We start from the raw sequence: 11949 nt of genomic DNA, 5'->3' as shown, positions 1-11949 counted from the left end.
CACACACACACACACACACACACACACACACACACACACACACACACCTCCTACAGAAGAGTTCAGCTTGGGCTATAGTCAAGACTGTGTAAAAGCCAAAAGAGTGTGAGGGCTGGAGAGATGGCTCAGTGGTCAACAGCACTGGCTGCTTTTCCAGAGGATCTGTATTTGATTCCTGGCATCCACACAGTGTTTCATAAGCACTTGGAACTCCAGTTCCAGGAAGATCCAAGACCCTCTTCTGGCTTCTGTGGGCACTGCATTCCTGTGGTGTATGTATGTGCTTGCAGGCAAACACTCACATATTTTTAAAAAACTGTATATGTGAGAAGGCTGTAGGCCAATAGAGCCTGGGGAGCTTTTACAACTTGTTGCCTAATTGCCTTGAGGGCCCGGAGCAGGGCTAGCGGAAGGGTTTCTGATGTCTTGCAGAAGACGGGCAGCGCCCTGAGTGGACCTTTTATCCGAGGTTCAGCAGCAACATCCACACCTACCATGTTGGAAAGCAGTGTTTCTTCAGCGGGGTCTTCCGGGGCAACAAGGTGTCTGTGGCAGAGAGGACAGTGGACAAGACCCTCGGGAGGAAGAAATATGGTAATGTCTCACTCCATCAAAGGCGGGAAAAAAGAAAACAAGCCTCGAGCTGCGATTCTGTGGCCTCGGCTCTCTCTGGCTGGGGACAGCTTCGCAGGGCCACCCTGTTGCCTACAGCGCAGCCAGGAAGACAGGAAGGCAGAAGGCCCAGTTGACAGGTGACAGGTTTTGACACAGGGCTCTGAATTCATCCTGATGCACACGTTCATCTCTCTCTAGCTCTCACAAAATGCTAATGTGACATTTAAGTCACCAGAGGAGTCCTTTCAGGGCGTTATTAATAGAAGCCTTATTGAAGTCCGAAGGAAATAATGTTATGTTTCAGTTGGCTGCCACCTGTCGTGTACATTTAAAGTAAGCTTTAGCATCAAGTATATAGTGTTATTTTTCATTTAATCAAAGGTAAGATAAAAAATATTATACATACACTATATCTAAATCCATGTATCACCTTAGTTTGTAACTTGGTGAGTTCTCTGCCCCAACTCACTCAGAATAGGCTTCCGATCCTAAGAGACTGCTGAGTGCCAGAGGACCAGTTATGGTCTGTCCTAATAGAAATTCCCATGTAGGAGGAGGCAGCCAACGCCTCAGTGATGAATAAGTAGAAGCTGTGCAAAGAGAAATAAGTAGCAACATTTCTTGTAAAACTCGTGTCAAGGACAAATGGATTTTCAAGTTGAGGCTTTGATTTGTCCAAATAAAGAACACTCAGAGAGCCATCCTGGGGAAGCTGTAGGTGTGGCCATTGATGTGGGACCTGTGCCTTGCCTGATCCTAAACTTCCTGTTCATCGAGGCGAAATTCAGGGCTGCAGAGATGGCTCAGTGGTTAAGCGCCCTGGCTTCCTTTTGCAGAAGACATGTTTCTATTTTTTAGCACCACACGGTGGCTCACAACCATCTGTAATTCCAGTTGCAGGGAATCTGATGTCCTCTTCTGACTTCCATGGCCACCAGGCACACATACGGTGCACAGGCATACACGTAGGCAAAACATTTATATTCATAAAATTAAGAAAAAATGAAGAGGACATGCAGGTTGGGACATGGCTGCTGAACAAGCATGAGGACCTAAGTTCAGATCCCCAGCGCCTCCACCAAAAGTCAGGCGTAGTGGCTGTCCTCCCGAACCCCAGAACTGGGGAAGCTGAGACAGGGGTGACCTTGGAGCTCACTAGCCAGCCTATTTAGTCAAATGAGTTCAGCGAGACACACACAAACATGAATGTACATATATCCTACATACAGACATACATGTAAAAAGAGAAATGCAAGCCATTTAAGATCCAGAATGTACACAACTTACTTTTTTTTTCACTCAAATATTTTTTTTTTGACAAGTAAAGGAGATCAAAGAGATGCAAATCAGAAAAGAAGTCAAAGTATCACTATTTGCAGATGATATGATAGTATACATGAGTGACTCCAAAAACTCAATCAGAGAACTCCGTCAGCTGATAAACACCTTCAGTAATTCACTCAAATATTTTACTCCTTGTGTTAGAGGTGAAGCCAGGAATGTTATATACACAGACCACTATAATAAACAGAACTTAATGAGTTTAAGTAGCAAATTTCTTTTTTTTTTTTTTAATTAAAACTTAAATTTTTTTAATTTTTAGGTTTTCCAAGACAGAGTTTATCTGTGTAGCCCTGGCTGTCCTGAAACTCACTTTGTAGACCAGGCTGGCCTATGAACTCAAGAGATCCACCTGCCTCTGCCTCTGCCTCCAGAGTGCTGGGATTAAAGGCGTGTGCCACCATATCCAGCCTCTTAAGTAGCAAATTCAATATCTTATGATGATCACTTCTCTGTTTTTAGTTTAAAAAATATAAATCATGGAATAAAAAGGCTCTCAGTTGGTAGAGTGCTTGTACGAAGTGCCTGTCATGTACGAAGCCTCAACTCCATCCCCTGCACTGCACAAACTAGACGTGATAGCCCATGCCTGTAATCCCAGCTGATGGGAGATGTCTTCGGGAGGATCAGGTCCTCCTCGGCTACACAGTAAGTTCGAGGGCAGCCTGGAATACACGAAACCCTGTTCCAAAACAGAGTTCCAACCTGAACTTTAGATCAGCTCCGGGCTCAATCCTCACCGGAAAAGCTCCTTCTTTCAGTAGTCAAGAACTAACTCACAACTGGACAATGTTGACAAAGTGAGAGACTTTGGAGCGCTTAGGCCTGAATGAGATGTCTATATCACTCTCCTTCCTCCAAGGCTCAGGGATATATGCTGGAAAGGGGGCAAAAAAATTGCAAGAGCCAGAAGTGGTGCACGAAAAATGAACAATGGCAGCATTTTCTTGATATAACAGGGCAGAAGTATGTATGAACTTACAGAGACTAGACAGCATGCACATGGCCTGCATAATCTCAAGCTAGGTGGAAGGGAAGTGGGCACAAGTCTCACCCTCAGTCAAGAAGCTGTTTGAAACTGATAGTTGCTGGGAGAGGCAAAATCAGTTTTTCCCCCCCCAAAGGAGTGACAGTCGGTATGTCCACCCATGCTCAGGAGTAGTTGGCGAACATAAATTAGATTCCGTGTTTTTGTTTTGTGTATGTGTGTGTGTGTGTGAGTGTGTGTGTGTTTACAGAGAAAAAGAACATGAAGTTTGGTGCATTTGGAGGGTGGGTAGAATCTGGAAGGAGTTGGGGGAAGGGAAAGAATATGATTACAATATATTATCTGAGATTATTAAAGAATAATAAAAGCATTTTTTAAAAAAATTAAGATGCTGGAGAGATGGCTCAGTGGTTAAGATCATTGGTTGCTCTTCCAGAGGACCCAGGTCTGGTCCTTAGCCCCTACACGGAGGCTCAGAGCCTCTGCAAACTCTAGTCCCAGAGGATCTGACACTCTTATGACTTCCAAGAGCATTGCACACACGCAGATGACATGCAGGCAAAACACTCACATACACAGAACAAAGTCAAATAAAACAATAAAAAATCAAAATAAAGCTACATATCTTGCATGTCAAAAAGAGAGAGAGAGAGAGAACCCCAACCCCATATCCTTCCCAACCTTATTCTTCCTTCTGAAAAAAATTATTTAGTTATGTTTTAATTCTCAACTGGGTCTGTCCATGTACTTATGGGTGTGAGGTCGACCGAGGATGTGGCCACACTCCTAAATAAAAGTGACCTTCCCTCCCCCTTGAAGCTATACTCAGTTCTAGGGCCTCAGAAGCTGCCTCTACTCCATACTGAACATTTTAAAAGGCTTGATCTTGTGCAGATCCCACACAGCCGCTATGAGCGTACGTGTGCAAGAGCCATGCCACATCCAGGGGACGACTTCCCAAACCCCCTCTTCTGCAGCCCTCCATGTTGTTAAATAACCGTAGCCGATAACACAGCGGAGGGGAAGAAGTTCCGTGAGCTTGGATTTCCCAAGGCAGGATAACAAGAATTGATTTTCCCCGACACATCGCCGCTCCCAGCAAACAGGCCGTCGGCTTCAGCCTGATGTGGAGCGTTTTCAAATGTCTCCCGCAGATATCGACCCCAGAAATGGAATCCCCAAATTAACACCAGGTGATAATCCCTACATGTTCCCAGAACAAAGTAAAGAGTTCTTCAAAGGAGGAGCAACTCTGCCGCCTGTCAACTTCTCACTGTGAGTGCCTGCTAGTTCCACAGGAATTCTGTTAGCTGTAAAGCTCTCTGCCGCCTATGAAGTAACCTTCTTGCATTAGCCCATTATTTACTCTGCTTCTGTACTCTGGTGTGTGTGTCTGTGTGCCCCTGTATGTGTACACTCCTGTGTGTGTGTGTGTGTGTGTGTGTGTGTGTGTGTAGGCTACAGGAAGACACTGTTTTTCTCTGTTGTTTGCCACATTGTGCTTTTAGACTGGATCTCTCTGACTGAACGGAAAGCTTGGCATTTTGGCCAGGCCAGCTGGCCAGTGACCTCCTGGGATCTGCCTGTCTCTGCCCCTAATGCTGGGGTCACAAGCACACCCCAACGCGCCTGGTTTTTATGTGGGTGCTGGGGATTTGGAACTCGGATCCTATTGCCTTCACAGCAGGTCTCACACCTAACTGAACCATTTCCATAGTCCCCGTATGGAAATTATTTTTAAAGGGGTGGACAGCAGGAAGATACAATGGAGTGAAAATTCCTTTAAAAGTTTGTATTTAATTAATTTGTGCCTATACACACTTGTGTAATTGAAATGGTAAAAGACACAAGAAGGGCTGGAGATATAGCTCATTTGCCTAGATGTGCAAAGCTTTACCTTCAACCCCTCGTACACCAAAAAGACACCATACTTTAAAAAAAGCAAACATATATTCTTATATATAATATTGTACTTATTATATATAATACTGTATATATAATAATAATACTATATATTGTGTGAGTCTCTGGGAGGGGACTATTGTGGGAAGGAACAGGAACAGTGGGGAGGGGGTAAGAGAAGGTAATAGAGAGAAGAATATAAGCCATTTCCATTGACACACATGTATGGAAACATAAAATCCATTATACTGTCCTATTATTTTTCCACATACAAATTTTAATGTTTTATTGCTTCTTTGTGAATTTCGCATCATGCACCCCAATCCCATTCATCTCACTCTCCACTCATACCTGCCCTCCACCCTTGCAACCTCACCCTCAACAGAGAAAAGAAAAATCTCATTGTGGAAGCTGTAGTGTGTCACAGTGTCACACAATACACACATTTGTCCACACTTTTTGCTTGCAAATGTTCACTGCAATGAGTCATTGGTCTGGTACGAGGTATCTGGCTTCTGGTTCCTTAGCACTGGAACCCATTGGGACTCCTCCCGGATATCTTGTTGCCCCGTCATGGAGATCCTGTAGTTTTGGATCTGTAGGACCAGTGTCCTCACGCACTCCAGCAGTTCATCGATGGGGTAGATGTTGGGGTGGGCCAATCCAAAGCCCTGGATCTTGGCCTGAGGTATCTGAGCTGGCCAGCCTGCCAGCTCTCCTGCTCTCACACCCTAGGGGCTGGCTCATCCATAACCCCTGCAACCAGGGTCAGCTCTACCCTGCTGCCCAGGAGAGGTGCAGGGCCCGTCCTCCCGAGTGTTGCAGCCTGTGAGGGACAGGGCCAGCTCTCCCAGCTGCCATAGGTGGTGAGGGACGAGGGGGGCTTTCCCATGCTCGTACCCTCGGAGCTGGCTCACCAGCAACTATCACAGTGTTCAAAGCCCACCTTTCCTGAGTACTGCAGCGGGCTAGTGGTGGGGTCAGCTCTCCTGAAATGTCCAGGGGAGGGGTGGGGCCAGTTCTGCACAGCCCTAGATATCAACATGTCCCTTGGTGGTAGCCCAGACAAGGGATGCCTGTCTGGTCTTTGGTGGTAACAGACCCCTGCTTCTGCACGGCCATGGACCCAGATGGATCCCACCAAGGTCGCAGGTGGCATCACCGGCTACTCATATTAGGCTGTTCCTCCCTATCCTTGAGTCTCCAGTTCTGCTTCTCTTCATGGTGCCCACATCCTTCTGCATCTCTTTCCCTTCCACTTCTCCACCACTTGCTCCTCTTGGTGGAGCCTGGGGTCTCTGATTGTCTGGGGCCATCTCAGGAGTGCTATCTCCTGCCCATGCCTTATGGCACAGGGCAGGGGTCATCTCGGGCATGGTCCTCACCTTTTGCCCCCAAGCCTGGGCTGCACTAGGTTGGTGGTCAAGTCAGGCTAGCTCCCTGCCTGGGCCCCATGGCGCCGGTATGGTGCTCATCTTGGTTTCAATCCTCGCTCAGGCCTGCCTAGTGGTCTCATGCAAGGGTTGCTTATCTCGATTGTTTTCAGGGAGTGTTAGGTTACTAATCATTCAGATGTCCACAGGTCAGAACACGGAGCATAGACGAAGGCCCTCTCCTCTCTGCCACCTAGGACACACATGTGACACGGCAGCCATACCTGCAACACCTCTAGGGGCAGGCATAGTATTTTTAAAAGGTGATGGAATCAGAAATAGCAGTTGTTCATTTTGTCTGATGTCTATTATCACACACTTGTAGACTTCAGAGCTTCCATTCCAAGTCTGATTGTTAGTGACTAGTATATGGGTTGACTTTAAAGGTGGAGGTGAACTTAGGATAATATGATCAAAGAGAAGAGAGTGTTGTTTAAATGATGGAAGATCCCAACTGTTCTATTTTACCAATAGAGACTCAGGAGCCGGATGCTGGGGTGAAAACCTGACGCAGAGAAAGTAACCAGCTGACCTTCCTTCTTAGCTGAGGTCTGGACAGAAAAAAACCCCCAAAAGGCTTACTAGTTCAGCTGACAGCCCAGGAGCAAAAAGCCAAAAAAACTCAAGGCTGAAGGCCTGCTAGTTCAAAACCCAAAAAGCCAGGGATCAGAGGAGCTGAAGCCTGAGCTAAAGCCAGAGCTTAATCTAAAAGCCCTTTCTTCTCCATTCTGCCTTAAATACACCTCAACTCAAAGTCCCGCCTACTCTTTAATCTCTGTCAGCTGGTTTCTAGCTCTGCCTCTTGATCTAGGGTTAACTTTATTAGATCTGGTATACAGAGAGCTCTTGGATTAAGGTGTGTGCTAGGGCTGGGTGAACCACACCATAACCACCTGTTTACAATAAACAGAAAGTTCTTGGATTAAAGGTGTGTGTTAGGGCTCAACCACACCAAAGAATCAGGGTTTTACAATTCACAAATTTGTGGCTCACATTGGGATCAAATATCCTGCAACAAGAGAGAGTCATTCAACTAAAAAAATAAAAAAATAAAAAAATAACAGCTTTGTATTATATTGAATACATTTAGAAAAAATAAATAAATAAAAAGGAAATAAAAAAAGAAAACATTTAGAAAACTGGTCATGTGGTGGTGGGTCAATGATCTTGATGAAACATAATAAAAAGTTTAAACATTATTCCCTGTACAGTTTTGAAGCTCACTTTCAAGAATTGATACCAGAAGGTAGGACATGTTTTGGACATGTGTTGCTCTCCATGCTTTTAAGAGGTGGTAGCAATTTTATGCTGTTTTTACTGTTTTGTTTTTCAGGGTGCCTTATGAGAAAAAATTAGATACGTTTATCCCACTTGAGCCTCTTCCACCAATTCCCAAGTGAGTGTCCTCACCAAGTGATGTTACCTCTGTGAAAATGACACACTTTTCTCCTACAGAGGAGCCTGCAGACAGTCAAAGCAGCAGGGTCCCGGCAGCAGGGTCAGGGCAGTGTATAAGGTGTGCAGTTGGGAAGACACTGAGGTCAAGGGTTTGTGGCAACGGGAGGGGGACAAATTCTACATATGACACTGGCCAACATGCCAGATGCCATGATGTGCTCGGGAGGGAAGTCTATATGAAGCCAAAAGACAAATACCCTGTTTCCAGGACATTAGAGTGTTCTGGAAAAGAAAACCACACATTTAATGATTGCAAGTGGGGAACCTGGTAAGAGCTTCAAAGCCAAAGGGAAAGCCAGTAAAACACACCTCTGTTTGAGGAAAGGGCTATCCCTCCATTCATATACTAAAATTAAGGAAAAATGGTATGTGCAAATGGAGGCTTGCACGTGTCATGCGTTAGGGAGTTGGTTCTCTCCTTGCACTCTGTGGCTGTCAAGGCGTGAACTCATGCTGTTATAACCGGTAGCAGGAGCCACTATCTACTGAGCATCTCAGTGGCCTTAGTTTCATGCTTATAGAATAACATATTTTTTAATTTAAAAATTATGCCTGGAGGTGTTTTGCCTGCATGTGTGTCTGTGTACTATGTGTGTGCCTGGTGCCCAGAGAGGCCTGAAGAGGGTTTTGAATTCCTTGGAACTGAAGTTACAAATGGTTTCAAGCCATTTGTATGGGTGCTGGCTGGGAATCAAACCAGGGTCTTCTGGAGAGCAGCCAGTGCTCCTAACTACTACTAAACCATCTCTCCAGCCCCCTGATTTCACACTTTTGCTCTGCCACATGTATTTATTTCCCTCTCTCCTCCCTCTTTCTCTCTATTTTTGAATACAAAGAGTCTCATGTAAGTATGGTGTGGTAGGCATGTGTTCCCGAGTCTTACACACCAGGATTCAGTGGGAGTAGCAAACTCCAGAGCTGGGAGGGAATAAAAGCCTTTTATTCTAAACGTGGCATCTCTAATGCCTTCATTATGCTTCATTATTCTTTACAACACATAATTAACCTTCTCATGTCTGTACATTCTTTTTTAGTAAACACTATTCTAGAATATTCAAAATACCAGCAATTGCCTAATCTTACTATCCTACCCAGCTATTTTAGTTTTTCTAAGTTGCTGTTTGTAAACATATGCATATATATTTGTTTGTATAAATTGTAAAATACCAAGCAGTATATGGTTTTTCTATTATGTTATGTTATATTGTATTATCTATCAATCTATCTATCTATCTATCTATCTATCTATCTATCTATCTATCTATCTATCTATCTTGAGACAGGGTTTCTCTGTGTAGCCCTGGCTATCCTGGAAGCTCTGCAGACTAGGCTGGTCGCATACCCAGAGATTCACCCATCTTTGCCTTCCAAGTGCTTGGACTAAAGGTGTGCACCACCACTGCCTGGCTTGATCTTTAGATTTTAAAGGTGTGATGCTTTTGAGGATGTTTTGACTGTTGTTAAACTATCCTTAACTTCTATAAGGATAGTTTCGAGTAACTAACCATTCCCTTTGGAGTCTTTATCAAATGCTTTGAGTAATCAATAAAGAATCTTTAGCTTAGTTGGTGGGATCTAGAATAATTTTTCAGTTTTCTGTGAGGGCTGGGAACAATTTAGCCCATGTCTTAATTAGGGTTAATTTGGCTTACACTTCCATATCACTGTTCATTATCAAAGAAGTCAGGACAGACACTCAAACAGGGCAGGAACCTGGAGTCAGGAACTGATGCAGAGGCCATAGAGGTATGCTACTTGCTGGCTTGCTCAGCCTGCTTTCTTGCTGAACCCAGGACCACCAGTCTAGGGATGGCACCACACAGAATGGGCTGAGCTCTCTCACATCAGTCACCAATTAAGGAAGTGTCTTATAGGTGTGCCCACACCTAGATCTCATAGAGGCATTTTCTTAGTTGAGGTTTCCTGTTAGCGTGTGTCAGGTTGACGTAAAACTGTTCAGCATAGCTCATAGTAGACCATTGTTCTGTGGCATCCCATTCTGTACATACCTATCGTCGTAACATTCAGCAAAACTCAAGGGGACTGCTGTAATTTTGGAAGCTCATTTTCTGCGTAGCTCCTTCTCCACAAGTTTCCCTGCTGTTTCTGTGCTTCTATGGGTTCTTAATGACGTATCTCTGGCTCTGAGAGCACGTATCAGTGTTCTCAGACTTGCTGAGAACAGTGTGCTCTGTCTACTTGGATTGCCCATTTCCTCAATTATGGAGCAAAATTTTTAGGTGGCCTTTTTTCTGTTATTGGATGAATGGGTTTTATACAACTGCATTACTCTCCTTATCCATATCTATAAATATTAAGATGACAACTGTTTCATTTGCATTTAGCTAATATATCTTAGGTCATTCTTTTGCTTTCGAATCACTTTGTGTTTAGGTCTGCCTTTTTAAAATCTACATTTGAGGTAAGAGGTCAACCTTAAGTGTTATCCTTAGGTGCTGGTCATCTTTTTTTTGAATGGGCCTCTCCACTGTTGGGATAACACGCACACACCACACCCTGCTTTGTCATGTAGGTTCTGGGGATCGAACTCAGGTCTTTCACTTTACCCACTGAGCTATCTCTTCAGTCCCCTGAGGTGGACGCCTTGTTAACCGTGTGGGCATGTAGTGCCTTACCCATGGATGGTGTTTGTAGCTTTAACACGGCTTACAGTCAGACTCAGCATGGTTGTGTTTTTCCTGCAGCTTGCCTTTCTGGGCGAAGGAGAAGGCCAACAATTTGAAGAACGAGATAAAAGAAGTTGAGGAGCTTGAGGACTGGCAGGCCTCGCCACCCTTCCTGCAGAGTGTTTTGCCCTCTGGTAGGTTCAAGAAATCTCAGAAAAGTATAGAAACAGCAGTCACTTGGGAGGCTTCCCGTGGAGCTCTGCGGTAGCGGTAGCGCCTCTCCTGGAGTGGGTGTGTCTTCTGCCTCAGGGGGCCTCTGGGCAGTAGTCCTTACCACACCCTGAGGGTTGAATGCGTTGGTTGAGAGCTGTTGGGCCTGTGAGGGAACACACTCTTTAATGCTGTCCCTCTATCCACAGGTGCTTCCAACTTTCCAAGACAACCCTGAGCAGAAATGTACCCCCAAGCATGCACTGCTAGACCTCCGGCCACCCTCTGCATTGCTGGGTTTTTTGGTGGTTTTTTTTTTTTTTTAATTCTCTATCTTTGACACTGTCTCTGTCCTAAACCATTTGTTTGACTCTAATGAGGAATTGCTGTTTTGCCTTGTTTAACTCTCAACTGTAAAAACTTTCAAAATGCGCAGAAAAGTTGCATGAATTATAAAACAGACACCTGAATACCTTTCCTCTAGATTCCCTCTTCAACAGCATTTATCCCAGTTCTTGTTTTTTCTCCCTCTCCCTCTTATTGTGTTTTGTTGACTCACTTGAGAGCTAGTGACACACATCATAATCCTTTACATCTTCATACCTCAAGTATAAAGTGGGGAGTGTTTTCTAATCATTGTATGCAAATATCCAATGTAAGTTATTTAGCAGTAACAGACAGCTCACATACATTTAGTTTTTAAAGGATGCCTTCAGGTCAATAATAATGGGCAGATATAGAAGCATTTCTGTTTCCTCAGACTTCTATGACAGAATACTAAAGCTTGGGTAACTTATAAGCAAAAGGAATTTCCTTCTCAATAGTTCTGGAGGCTGGGAATACGAAGTCCATGAAGCTGGCAGATTTGGCATCTGGTAAGGCGCTGCCTTCCTAATGTGGCCTCAAGAAGGGGAGGAGCAAGTTGGATCCCTGAGGTCTCTTTCTTTATGAAATGGGAGTTATGTGCTGCTGTGACAAACTACTCTAACAAAAACAACTTAAAGGAGAAAAGGTTTATTTTTGGGTCACAGTGCCAGAGGATACGGTTAACCACAGTGAAGAAGACATGGCAGCAGGCAGGAAAGGCACTGTGGTAGGAGCAGGAGGCTGATTGGTCATGTTGTATCCGCAGTCCAAAATGTCAAGAAGTACCAGGCTTTAAAGCCAAGAGGCCTGCTCCCAGTGACCCACTTTCTACCCTGAGGCTCCCTAAACAATCTAATCCACACTTGAAAGACCCCTTGAGACCAGCATTACCCTTCACATGGACAGTTATCACTAGATCATCTCTCATTAGGGTCTACCCTGTCAAACTCCTATCAATTTTCATCTATCTATCTATCTATCTATCTATCTATCTATCTATCTATCTATC

At 44.5% G+C, this 11949-nt stretch overlaps 1 protein-coding gene and 1 non-coding gene across 6 annotated transcripts in view; one reads left to right on the top strand and one right to left on the bottom strand.

Moving 5' to 3' along the window:
• Positions 1-11949, top strand: part of Spats1 (spermatogenesis associated serine rich 1) — a 27740-nt gene that overhangs the window by 13259 nt on the left and 2532 nt on the right. For 2 of the 5 annotated variants that reach the window (XM_055612533.1, XM_055612508.1), the window contains 4 exons: positions 433-594; positions 4099-4219; positions 7613-7675; positions 10443-10558. In XM_055612533.1, the coding sequence (XP_055468508.1) occupies positions 433-594; positions 4099-4219; positions 7613-7675; positions 10443-10558 (462 nt within the window). Of the gene's footprint in view, positions 1-432; positions 595-4098; positions 4220-7612; positions 7676-10442; positions 10559-10783; positions 11885-11949 lie in introns of those variants that run through there. The other 3 variants (XM_055612523.1, XM_055612539.1, XM_055612517.1) reach the window with 3 other exon arrangements.
• Positions 6395-6525, bottom strand: LOC129682849 (small nucleolar RNA SNORA17). The gene has a single exon (XR_008721062.1). It is a non-coding gene; the product is annotated as a small nucleolar RNA SNORA17 (small nucleolar RNA).

Source organism: Psammomys obesus, unplaced genomic scaffold, assembly GCF_907164565.1.
Source record: "Psammomys obesus unplaced genomic scaffold, mPsaObe1.curated_primary_1811, whole genome shotgun sequence".
NCBI lineage: Eukaryota > Metazoa > Chordata > Mammalia > Rodentia > Muridae > Psammomys > Psammomys obesus.
Note: the sequence above shows the minus strand (reverse complement) of the source record. Positions and strands in the feature narration are given on the sequence as shown.